The sequence below is a fragment of the Arachis hypogaea genome, chromosome 16 (assembly GCF_003086295.3).
Source record: "Arachis hypogaea cultivar Tifrunner chromosome 16, arahy.Tifrunner.gnm2.J5K5, whole genome shotgun sequence".
In the NCBI taxonomy this organism is placed as follows: Eukaryota; Viridiplantae; Streptophyta; class Magnoliopsida; order Fabales; family Fabaceae; genus Arachis; species Arachis hypogaea.
The window spans coordinates 38,953,590-38,966,206 of NC_092051.1; the positions used below are offsets into that span (position 1 = coordinate 38,953,590).

Below are 12,617 nucleotides of genomic sequence, written 5' to 3' on the forward strand. Positions count from 1 at the left end.
ATTTGGTCGGTAACAAAAAATATGTCTGTAATAAAGACTAAATCCGTCTATAAATCTGTCTGTATTAATCTATTTTCTAGTTGTGTCTATCCTCCATATTATTTAAAATGGACGGTTTATCTTTCCTATTATTTGAAACATTTCATTTTTATGAATTTGGTCAAATTAAAAGCATTAATATTTTTTATTATTTTTAAAAATTATATTTAATTATTTATAAATATATATATCTCGTTTACCGTGTAAACAAGATAACATCTATCTTGTTTACTAAATGAGATATACAAAAATTGAAAAATTACATATATCTCGTGTACAAAATACGTACAAAATTATCTCGTTTAACGGTAACGAGATAAGAAAAGATATTTATTTCAATAAATATTTTTTAAATTATTTATTTCAGTAATTATTATATTTAATTTATTTATTAAGATAAAAAAAACCCTCGTCCCTAGCAGAAATTAAATTCATATTTTGTTTTTTGTTTTATTTTTTTCGTGGTAGGAAAGAAGCGTTGACGCGGTCGAAACTCGTAAGCAAAGAATTTAGCTGTGTTGGGGTTTTGATGTGAATTTTTTTTGGTGACAGGGTCAAGATGAGAATAATAAGACCACACACCATACAAAAATAAAATAATAATATCAATAAAGAAATAACAAAATAGGAGAAGAACTCGCGGGGGGGAAGAAGAAAACACCGACCTTCGTAATTTTCTTCTTTCATTCTTTTTTTTTCTTCTCTTCCGAGATCCTAATTCCCATTTAAATCGAATCTTTCAATCAAAATTACAATCGCGTCTCTCCAAATCAATCAAATAACAATGGCGTCTGAAAAGCAACACAATCTTGAGGAGACAAGCCCCCTTCTCCACCAACAACAACCACCAAAACACAGCGATAATCCGAAAGCTGGCCCACCGCCGCCGCCACCTCCCCACTTCCCCGTCGACTGGACCGCAGATGGGCTTCCCGTGGGCCACAGCAGCGTCCTCGGTGAGCCCATGGGCCGCACCCCCTGGAACTCCAGCCTCTGCGCTTGTGTAGGTCAAAACGACCATTTCTGCAGCAGCGATCTCGAAGTTTGTAAGACCCTTCTCTTATATTTTCAATTTTCTAAAGCCCATTGATTATTACATTTTAAAATTTCGGATGAACCCCCTTTTGGTACTTTTGTTCGATTATAGCAGTTTTTCTATTAGGTTTTCGATTTTGACGGTTGGAATTGCAAGGTTCTTGGCATTTATAATTTGTTGTTCGGTGGGGCTTAGTCGATTTGGAAATTCAGCTGCACAAAAATTTAATCTTTGTTCTGTTTATTATTTAGTTGAATCTAAGTTGTAAGTTTCAACCTTTTGGAGGTGAAAAGCGAAATTGTCTTCGCAATCCAAAGCCACTAGTGTGAGTGCAAACTTAGGTTATTATTTTACTTATAGGCTATTGTATTTTGTGGAAAGTAAAAAAGAGGTGCCATGTTTATAATTGTTAATGTGTTATTATAATGATCAAGTGTATCTTTATGGACTCTAAAATATTTATTACCTATGTTTGAATATGAACCTGTGGCATGAACTAGGCCTTCTTGGGGCTGTGGCTCCTTGTGTGCTGTATGGAAGCAATGTTGAGAGGCTTACATCTACTCCTGGGACATTCGCCAATCATTGCTTGCCGTATTCCGGTATGTATGTGATTGGGAATTCCTGCTTTGGTTGGAATTGCCTTGCACCGTGGTTCTCCTATCCTAGCCGTACTGCCATTCGTCGCAAGTTCAATTTAGAGGCAAGTTACGCTTTATTCTTTGCCCTTCATTATCTAGTTACAGTGTTCATATGATGTGTAGTGTGGTAGGACAGCACAACTAGATAAATAGGTTTTCTCATCTATTGATATAATTTAAATGTTGTCCTTGTATTGTTGCTTCAGCAATGCTTCAAAATTTATTTGGATTAGAGAAGTTTGATAATGTTGAATCCTTGTCATAGGGGTTTGTCCAAAATTTTACTGGTCTAACAATAAGTTATAATAAGACAAGGTCAACCTGTATAAAGTCATTATTGCTTGTGTTATGTACTAAAAAATAAACTTAATCTAAATCTTTTGCGTATTATTATTATTTGGGTCATGTGTATAATTAAGATTTGGAGATAAGCTGAATTAAGTGAACAATTTATTTTTTATTTTGAATTTTTTGAGGGTTTTCCAGGGATTAATAGTTCAGTCAGTGCACTTGAAGTTCTGTACAATTTTGGTTGTATCAAAACTGTAGTGCTTATATTTATTTATTGCGTTGCTTCATAGATGACATCCACGTCCACATTCATATAAGTAAAGTTAGTTTTGCCTTCCTTCTACTTTTTTGTCTCCCTCCCTCCCTCTCTTTGACCCTCTTCCTTAGGCACAAAAGTCATGTTCCTACGCTAACAGATGGTTCTACACCAAAAATATATGTTGTTTCCTCATGAATTATTATTGTGGCATAGGCATGGCTGAAAAAGAGTGTAAGGCTTCGTATGTGGATATTGGGCCAAGATGATGAAGCCCAATAAATACCCAATGGATTGAGTTTCTCTCTTTGAATGGGAACTAAATAAGGTGAAAGTGCGTGACCAAAAAGAAAAAAAAATTAGGTGAAAGTGGATTGGTTGGATTTGGAGTTTAGAGATAGTTATCTAGTTGAAATCTAATGTCATACCTTGCCTCCTTTTACCCATTTGGGAAAAACACCATAAACCAAGGAAGTAAAGACCTAAAACACTATGGAGACTTATCTCTTATATGTCTAGCCTTGGATGAAGGGATAAGAAGTGGTGAAATGTCTATCACATGGGAAAGTGAACATTTTCCTTCTAAAATGGCTTGGTCTCCAAGTTGGAGACCATGAGGCTATAAAAGGGTTCTTCCACATCTTATAGAAGGGGGGCTCTCTTCGGATTGCCAGCTCTCTATTTTTCATATCTCTCTATGTTATACCTTTATTCACACTATCCAAAGAGCTTTCTAATCCTCTTGTGGTATGTAAGTATGCAGGGAAAGTGGGAAACCACACCTTAAAAGCTAGCTGATAAAGGGGAAGAACCACTCTCCTTACATACAACATCAAGCATCCCATACTACCTAATGTGGGACTTTGAGCATCCCATAATTCCCAAGCCCCTAACAATACACCTCCCTTGGAGAGCCAACGTCCATGACGGCTTCTCTCTATCGACACTGACCCAGCGGTAACCACTTTACTGCCGGTTAGGTAGCCCTTTCCATGGCGCCGACAACCAAGGATCTGATACCATTGTTAAGTATCTAAAGAAAGTGGGAAACCACACCTTAAAAGCTAGCTGATAAAGGGAAAGAATCACTCTCTTTATATACAACATCAAGCATCCCATACTACCCGAAGTGAGACTTTGAGCACCCCATAGTATCCCAAGTCCCTAACATGGTATTAGTGATGGTCTCTATGCTTGTTCTCCACCAGTTATTCATCCCTTAGGCTGCGTTTGGAAGGGAGATTGAAATTGAGAGACAGAGACTGAGAGACAGAGAATTAGTATCATGTTTGATTCGAGATAGATATGGAGATTAAAATAAGAAAAATACTAAAATACCCCCATTTAAAAGAAATTATTCTTATAAAACATGACAGGATGAAATTGTTGAATTTTAAATAAAAAAAACACATTGATTAAATTAGACCATTTCTATTCTACACAGAGAAACAAGAAACACTAAATTCTGTTTTGCACTTTTCTCCTCAAATATGGATTGCAGAAAACTGCAGCAAAACATCAAAGAACCATTGCAATAATAAAACAGTATAAGAAGAAAACAGAGCAGGGAGTGAATGAGTGAATGAGAGAGATTTGGAAAGAAATATTATTTGAAGTTTCAATTCTCGTCTCCAAAAATTTTAGTTCCTCCTGTCTCTATTTTTTGGAGGTACTGAAAGGACTGAAATTTTAAGTCCTGAAATTGAGATTTTAGTTCCAATCTCTGATCACCAAATATGGTACTGAGTTCCAATCCCTCAGTTTCAATTCCAGTCTTTGTAAACATAGTCTTAGGCTGTGTCTGGAAGGGAGACAAAGATTGAGAGACAAAGGCTTAATTAAGTCTCTGAATTGTGTTTGGTTTAACGTGTACAAAATTGAGTTATGTCTGAGTATCATGTGAGTGAGTGGAGGTACTGAAGGGACTGAAATTTTAAGTCCTGAAATTGAGATTTTAGTTCCAATCTCTGATCACCAAACATGGTTCTGAGTTCCAATCCCTTAGTTTCAATTCCAGTCTTTGTAAACATAGTCTTAGGCTGCATCTGGAAGGGAGACAAAGATTGAGAGACAAAGGCTTAATTAAGTCTGTGAATTGTGTTTGGTTGAACGTGTACAAAATTGAGTTATGTCTGAGTATCATGTGAGTGAGTGGAGATTTGGAAAGAAATGTTGTTAAAGCTTCAATTCCTATCTCCAAAAATTTTAGTTCCCTCTGTCCCATTTTCTGGAGGTATAAAAAAGACTGAAATTTTAAACCAGAAATTGAAATTTTACTTCCAATCTCTGATCACCAAAATACTGAGTCCCAATCCCTCAGTTTCAATTCCAGTCTTTGTAAACATAGTCTTAGGCTGTGTCCGGAAGGGAGACAGGTTGAGAGTCAAAGACTTAATTAAGTCTCCGTATTGTATTTGGTTTAACGTGTACAGAACTGAGTTATGTCTGAAGTTGGTTTGAGATAAATATGGAGACTAAAATAACAAATTACTTAAACGTTCCTATTTAAAAGAAGCTATTCTTATAAAACAAGACGGGATGAAAATTCCAAATCAAACAAAACACAAGTTGATTAAATTAAACCCTTTTTATTCTACACACAAAAAGAAACAAGAAACACCAAAAATCTGTTTTGTACTTTTTTCCTCAAATATGGATTGCAGAAAACTGCAGCAAACATCAAAGAACCATTGTAGTAATAAAACAGTATAAGAAGCAAACAGAGCAGCGAGAGAATGATCATGGTTGTAACTAACCTCACAGATGCCATGAACAAGGTATCCAAAGAAGCAGCCATAAGAGCAAATGAGGAATTGCTGCCACCTTGGTCTGTCAAAGAGTGCGATTCCAAACAAACTATGAGTCTGTTCTTTGTTCTTCATTGCTTTTCTTCAATTTCTTGTTCACTAAAAAGAAACTCAACTCTCTGAAATAGTTCCACCCCTGATACGTGTACAGGAGAGCATATATTCTGCCCCTTGTCTCTAAAATGACGAAAATGTCCTCCTGAACACATATCAACCCCAGAACCCAATTCAGCAGAAAGATTGTATCTTGAGAAGAACAAGCACCTCAATCATCAGCACCCTCAAAAATCTTGCATGTTGACTTTGCCAACCCCTACATAGAAAAAAAGAAGTGTGTTTGTGTCTTTGTTTTTCACATTAAACTACAAAAAAAGGAAAAAAAAAAAAAAAACTTGTTTGATTACTGTAAGCAAAGCATGTGTGCTATTTAATATATATGTGTAAAGAGAGGGATGGATTTTGTGCATGGAAAGTTAGAGAGAGAGAGTGTGTGTGTGTGTGTCTTGAATAAGGGTAGATTTGGAAAGAAAGATGTTTCCATCTTCATCTCCAGAAATTTTATCCCCTTTGTTCCCATTTTCTGGAGGTATTAAAGGGACTGAAATCTCAAGTCCCGAACTGAAATTATAGTAGCAGTTTCTGATCACCAAACATGATATCAAGTCCCAGTCCTAGTTTCTTTAAACAAACACAACCTTAGTGTTCACTTGGCTATTTTGAGTATGTTTCCTCTTAAGTATACTAACCTTGAGCTCTCTTGTAATTTTTCCTTTTTATTCACTCTTACAAAACCATACTGAATCGATATGTTATATTTCGTGTGAAATATTTATGGTTTTCTGGATACAGGGAAGTTGTGAGGCACTTAATAGGTCATGTGGTGGCTGCTGTGGAAGCTTCTTGGAAGATGAAGTGCAGCGCGAACAGTGTGAAACAGCATTTGACTTGGCAACTCACGTCTTCTGTCATGCATGCGCTCTCTGTCAAGAGGGCCGTGAGCTCCGTCGCAGGTTGCCTCATCCAGGCTTTAATGCTCAACCGGTATTGGTTATGATTCCCCCAATGGAGCAGAGTATGGGACGTGGGGCTTAAGATTTCTTCTTCATCCTGGAAGTGTTAGTCCTGTGTATGTTACTGTTGCCCATTATAAATTGTTGTTGTACCGTGTTATACTTTTGTACGAAGAGGATCTTTGTTCTATTTTTTTGAATAAACAAGATCATGAAACTTCATTTAATTTGCTTCTCTACCTTTATGTATGATAATTATAAACATATAAATATATTTGTATAATCCTATTTATTGTATTTTTTATCGGAATGATATGGGACGGACTTTTCTTCTCAAGTCTATGCGTAATTGACTAATCGTTTAGAATGAACTGAACAAAAAGAATTAAGAATGTTCTTCATTGAGGGCATGGATCCTGTTACGTTTGGTTCTTTAATTTAGCTATTATTAGTTTATTATTAAGGAGTATAGCTAATATTTTTTATTCCTGAGAATGCCATTTGTATTGCTCATTCTGCAAACATTTTTATCCTTCTTTATGATGGGATACTGAATCCTAGGCCGAACATAATCATGTAAGATGTGTAATACCAGGCGGCAATCACTTACTCAAAACACCTTTTTCTGTTAATCATGCAAACGTTGATCTCATATGCTCCTAACTGCCACCAAGCTAATGAATGTGTCTGTTCCATCTCTTGGCTCAATACAAGCTACCCTTAAGCTATGCTAGGACCTAGGAGTCGAAATGCAACTCTCATTGATTTGGAAGTTGCTTTATTAAAATGATTACTCTTGCTACCACAGGCTGCGATTCAAAATTATATCTTGCCTTATCCCTTATGTATTGATCATAGGTAATCTCACATTTCATCAAATTCTTTTCTACCATTTTCTCTTGTATGATTATATTCCTCTTCGAGTTAATAGTCAAAATAGTCCCTGAAAGATACTTTAATCTCCGTTTTCGTCTCCGAAAGAATAAATTAATCAAATTCATCCCCAAAAGATAATTAACTTGGTCACGTTCATCCTTCCGTTAGTTTCTTGACACTACCGTTAACATTTGCTAACCTGAAATGTGAAGTGACAGCACAGCTTACTAAACGACGTCGTTTTACCCTTAAAACAGTCTGAGATTCTTCTTCACTCTCACTCTCCCTCTCTGCTTTTCTAACCCATGACCTACCATCACGAAGACAAAGAAGATCACCATATCATCTGCAACCATTAGAGTAGTCATAGAGCATTGTTAGTGTGTCTGTTCTGGAGCTTGGAATGTGCTTAGATCAACAACAAAACAAGCGCTCTCAAACTTCCATTAACCCTGTTCTGGTTCCTATGGAAACTTTCCAATCTGATAAACCAAAGGTTTTCATGGATGCTTAGTCAAACATAGCAATGGAACGTGAAATTAATGATGCCAACAACAAGAATTCTGTTTCATCAATTGGGAAGTTGTCCCTCTCTTCTCTTGATTTATCAATGGGAAGTGGATATATGGATGAAGAAGTGGGGTTAGGTAGAACCAGAAGAGAACAAGACAAGCAGTGATAATAACTCTGGCTTCTCGAATTGGCTCACACCACCCCCTTGGGTAGCTTCAATTCGAATCCGTCGTCTCCGGCCAGGACAATGGTGTCATCTCCATCTGGGTATTTCACAAGACACTTGCCTCATCGTTCTTCCTTCGCATGGAGAAGCTCGAAGCATAGCTACTATGTGAATGCGACAGCAGAAGTGAAGCGGAGATGGGGGCCAACTTCGGAGATCACACCGGCATCATCGGCGGCAGCAGCGAAATCATCGGCGGCAGAAGCAGAGACAGCGGAGGCAGCAGAGGCGTCAGCAGTAGCAACGCGAGCAAAGGCGTCGGTAGCGGGAGCAGAGGCGTGGGTGGAGGCAACAAAAGTAGAGTCATCGGCCGCAACAGGACCAACCGTAACCGAGGCAGTGATGGCAGAGCCGTTGCCATGGAGGATTCGCGCAGTGTTCCACCATGAAGGAGCAGGGGAAGACGATTAGTGAGGGAGTTTTAGTAGGGAATCGAGTCGGGTAGTGGTATGGTTCATTTTTCGGGTTTGGACTTGCTTAGTTCCAGGCTTTAACCAAAATAAAAAAAATGTAACTGCCACGTCCTTCTCTACTAACACCGTTAATAAAAAAAATAACAGAAAGACAAACATGACTAAGTTGATTATTTTTCGGAGACGAATTTGATTAATTTATTTTTGGTTATCTTTCGGAGACGAATTCGATTAGTTTATTTTTTCAGAAACGAAAATAAAGATCAAAGTATCTTTTAGAGACTATTTTGACTATTAAATTTATTTTCTTGAATTGGGAACTCATGAATCACACACAAACACACAAGTCATAATAGGATATTAGACACTTACATATGCAAATTTCAAATGTTGATTTGATATAAAGTTGTGGCCTACATATAAAATATAATTTTGATATGCTATTTTATGCGTGCTTCTAATTGTATAACATCATGTTAGGTAGCAAAATCTTTTATTTTATCCGCATAAATAATTATCTAAAAAAATAATATAAATGAATCTATATAAAACATTTTAAACTACTGGTAATTCGTATATTAAAACTAAACTCTCTAAAATATAAAAAACTTTAGATAATTTATAATATCTTGATATTTTATTAATATTAAACTATAATTTAATTTTTTAATCTCTCTTATAATTATATAAAAAATTTTAGATATTTTTGTATTAATAATTAATAACACTCATTATTTCTGTACTTATTTGAAAAATATCTGAAGAATAATGTAGGACACAAGAGTGTCGTGTGTGGTGTGTATAAACGTGTTTGAGAAGATATTCCTTTATTCTTTTGTTAAGACATATTCACATGAAATAGTGTGTTGAATGAGTATCAAATAAACGTCGAAAAATGCTACTTGTACAATAAAATTCAGCCTTTATTCAGCCTTTAAATTTAATATTTTATTATTTTAATTTTTTAATTAATCATATTTTTTATTTTTAAGAAACCACTTTTATTTTAAATACTTGTCACCGTAAAATTTGTAACTACTTGTAATAAAAAAAAGGATTTTGCAAACCAAATCATAATACTCGTAAGAACTTTTCGTGTACTAATTTTTAAAAAATGAGTGAAATTTTCAAAATCAATTAAACTCACTTCAATTATTTTTTTTTATTCAAAACATTCAAAACTCATGTCAAAAACACATCTAAAATTAAATAAACAACATAAATACATTCAAAATTATTTATTAACACATCTAAATTATTGTCATTATAGTTCTAAATTACATATTGAATACAGAAAAAATTAAACTCAAATATACATCCAAACTTATAAGAATGCACTCTAAATGTTTTATCAACACATCCAAAACTCATGTAAAAAAACTTATATATGTACATAAGAACATAATGAACAACATAAACACATCCAAAATTAAGTATTGACACATCCAAATTAGGTTAACATTACAACTCTCAAATCAAACATGAGTGCAAAAAAAATTATAATAACAAATACATTTAAAAAAAAGAAAAAAAATCCAGACACTTCTAATATTATACATAAATTTAAAAAAATAGAACTTTTTATTAAGCAGAAAAAGAAGGATAACATATCTTCATGAATGAACTCAACCAAATTTTTAGAATTTTGCAAGTAGAATTACCAGAGATAGAAGAAGTGCGACGTGGGAATGGAGACAGGAGAGGCGCGAGAGAAGGGGGCGGTTGTACGTGGCGCGAAGGAGGAGACCAGAGACAGGGAGGAGCCCATCGATTGAAGACGCGGGGGTGTGCGCAGGAGAAGTGCACGTCGCGGGAAAGAGCGCGTACAGAGGAGTGCGCAACGCGGGAGAAGACGAAAGTGGCCACAGATGAGGAGGGAGAGACGTTGCAGCTCTGAATCTTTAAGAAGCAAAGATTTTACTAGTGATTTAAGATGATTTAAAATTTATTTTAGAATTTTAAATTCGAAATTTTGAATTCTAACTAATTTAATTTTTAGATGTATATTTAAATTTTAAATTTTAATTTTATTTAATTTGTATTTTAAATATATTTAATTTTAAAAAGATACTAAATTTATTTAAAATTTTTAGATGTGTTTATTTTATTTTTTTTCAAAATTATTGTAATACAAGGCTGAATATTGTACAACTTTTAAAAGATACCTAATTGAACTCATAACCGGCATGCCAGAAATCTATCCTGATGCGAACATGAAGTGTCCTAGCTTCAGAGTTGGGAACTGTCATAGCATTGTTGTTTCTAAAATGACCAATATCGAGTTGGAAAACAATCGATGAGCTAACCACGATAGCATTGTTTTTTCTGAAAGGTCTTCACTACAATAACTCACAGGATAGAAACATGAAATTAACATTAACTCTTGACACCACAAAACAAGGAAAACTTCTCGTAAGAGTATATTAGCCAAAGAACACAATGTGAGACTGTGTTTATTCTCCAGGTGCAGAGACGCCTTGTTTCAGTCTCTCCCTCTTCATCTTCTTCTTTGACACTGGCTTCTTTTTTCTCGGAGGGAGGTTCTTCTGTGCATATGTGTAGAGCACAAAATTTCCAATGAGGAACGCAAGCACCAACCCAAAAACAACAATGAGAACTATTAAGCCTGGGTTGAACCCTTGGGATGCAGAATTTCCCTACGTGGAACGAAAGAATGGCTATAAGCAAAAAAAGACATCGTAAATGCAATTATGCAATAAACATATACTTGTTTCCAAAGGAAAATAGACATGCAATTATAGTTTTCCAGTTTTCCTCAAACGGGAGCTTCCATTCATTTGATCTATTTGAAACAATGATTAGAACTGTTTGAGATTGACCATAAAGGTTTTATTTAAACTTGTGAATAATGTCAACGAGTAATAAACCCAAAATTAAAGAAAAACTTCCAGACCCAAAATATGATAACGGTTTACCTAAATCGCAAGATGTTAATTGAAGGAAAATTGTAATTGCAGCCTAAGAGGCTTCAAACTAAATCATTTACATACTAATCCATGAAGTTATATTGAAGAACATGTCAAACTCTGAAGTGTGCAAAAATAAAATGGAAGATCCCATCGCATTAGTATTCTATTCTTCACAAATTCAGTATATGCCGAACGTTAAAACAATGGCTTCAAACTAAATCATTTACATGAAACTGGAATATTATTAATTTATAAATGAATTTCATGCATTTCAAAGAGGCATAAGATAAAACAGAGTTCTTAGTCTCTTACATATGCAGGGATTTAATTGAGATTTTCGGAACCAAAAAGAAGAACATTCAAATCTCAAGCTGAATTTTTCTGGTGGGCGTTGACAAATCAAAAGCTAATTTTCCTTTTAAAATGAACATAAAAATTAAGAACACTGCATAGAATTTTAAAAAAAAAATTACATGTTTTAACTTGCACTACAATAATTCACACATTTCCACCATGAACAGTTTTCCAATCACATTATATCAACAACAGGGAAAAAAGAAAACATTTTTCTCTCCTTATAACCAAATGAGAATCAAGTCAAAATTAGGGTAAAAAACAGCCAATCTGTCAAACTTGAAGCGTATCAAGCGATCCGAGAGATTGAGACGCATATAACATAGCAGGAGCACATGCAAAGCTTGATCATGATCCTAAGATCTAAATGTTAATCCTCAACATGCGTGCGAGGAGGAACATTGTGTACAAAATGAGTAGATTGCACATCAGATCTAAGTAATAACAGAGCAGAATCAGAAAGAAAAAAAAACATAGGTTCGTAATTGATAGTGAGAAAGTGAGAGTACCGCGCGATCGAGGGAAGGAGGAACTTTATCGGTGAAATCGAAGTCCTCGTCAGCCATGGATGAAGCTGAAGGTTCTGGTCGCAGAGAAGAACGAAAAAGGGGGTTGAAGAAGAAGTGAAGAAAGTTCGAGAAAGAGAGAGAGAAAAAGGTACGGATTTAAGAGTTAAGCCCAAAACCAAACCACACGAAATTTAGATTAAAAATTTTGACTATTGGAGCTGTGTAACAAACATTACTGCTGCCGCAAATTTACTGGCCGCTCTTAATTTTTATTTTATTTTATTTTTAGAAACACCAAAATACTAATTAAAGCCATCTCTTAAATTAAGGAAAAGAAAATAAAACACGCGGAGAAAGATACTTACCTGATTAGTATATCTTGGATTTGGTGAGTGGACGTCAGCTGAAAGAAAGTCTACCATGGGCTTTGAAATTTGAACAAATTAATAAATTGGACACAGTAGTTAAGGGCTAAGTAGGCCCATTGGATAATTGATTAAGAAAAAACAAAAAAAATAAATGGACGAGTTAACATGTTTGTTGACACTCCATATAAGACATCATACAATTTTGTTTAATGCAACAACTAATTTTGACAGGTTAAATCTTCAGTCATTCATAATTTTTTTTATAAAGTATATTTCCATCTTTAACATTTTCAAAATTTTTCACAAATAACCACTAACGTTTAATTTCTCTCAATTTATTGTTATTGT

General features: G+C 34.9%; 2 protein-coding genes across 2 annotated transcripts; one reads left to right on the plus strand and one right to left on the minus strand.

Moving 5' to 3' along the window:
• The first annotated feature begins 541 nt into the window (after nt 1–541).
• Nucleotides 542–6,417, plus strand: LOC112759119 (cell number regulator 8). Its single transcript, XM_025807942.3, has 3 exons — nt 542–1,085; nt 1,576–1,778; nt 5,920–6,417. The coding sequence occupies exons 1-3, from the start codon at nt 824–826 to the stop codon at nt 6,160–6,162; spliced, it is 708 nt and encodes a 235-aa protein (XP_025663727.1). The 5' UTR covers nt 542–823; the 3' UTR covers nt 6,163–6,417.
• A 3,988-nt stretch (nt 6,418–10,405) lies between these two features.
• On the minus strand, nt 10,406–12,098 carry LOC112759120 (DNA-binding protein S1FA). The gene is made up of 2 exons (XM_025807943.2): nt 11,902–12,098; nt 10,406–10,765 (listed from the first exon to the last, which is right to left on the minus strand). Exons 1-2 carry the CDS (start codon nt 11,956–11,958, stop codon nt 10,562–10,564), a joined length of 261 nt encoding a protein of 86 aa, XP_025663728.1. The 5' UTR covers nt 11,959–12,098; the 3' UTR covers nt 10,406–10,561.
• Nucleotides 12,099–12,617: the final 519 nt, after the last annotated feature.

Coding starts and splice junctions, on each gene's coding strand:
- LOC112759119 (XM_025807942.3), top strand. CDS start 824: ATGGCGTCTGAAAAGCAACACAATCTTGAGGAGACAAGCCCCCTTCTC. Junction 1,086..1,575: donor CAGCAGCGATCTCGAAGTTT/GTAAGACCCTTC, acceptor GGCATGAACTAG/GCCTTCTTGGGGCTGTGGCT. Junction 1,779..5,919: donor GTCGCAAGTTCAATTTAGAG/GCAAGTTACGCT, acceptor TTCTGGATACAG/GGAAGTTGTGAGGCACTTAA.
- LOC112759120 (XM_025807943.2), bottom strand. CDS start 11,958: ATGGCTGACGAGGACTTCGATTTCACCGATAAAGTTCCTCCTTCCCTC. Junction 10,766..11,901: donor CTCCTTCCCTCGATCGCGCG/GTACTCTCACTT, acceptor CGTTCCACGTAG/GGAAATTCTGCATCCCAAGG.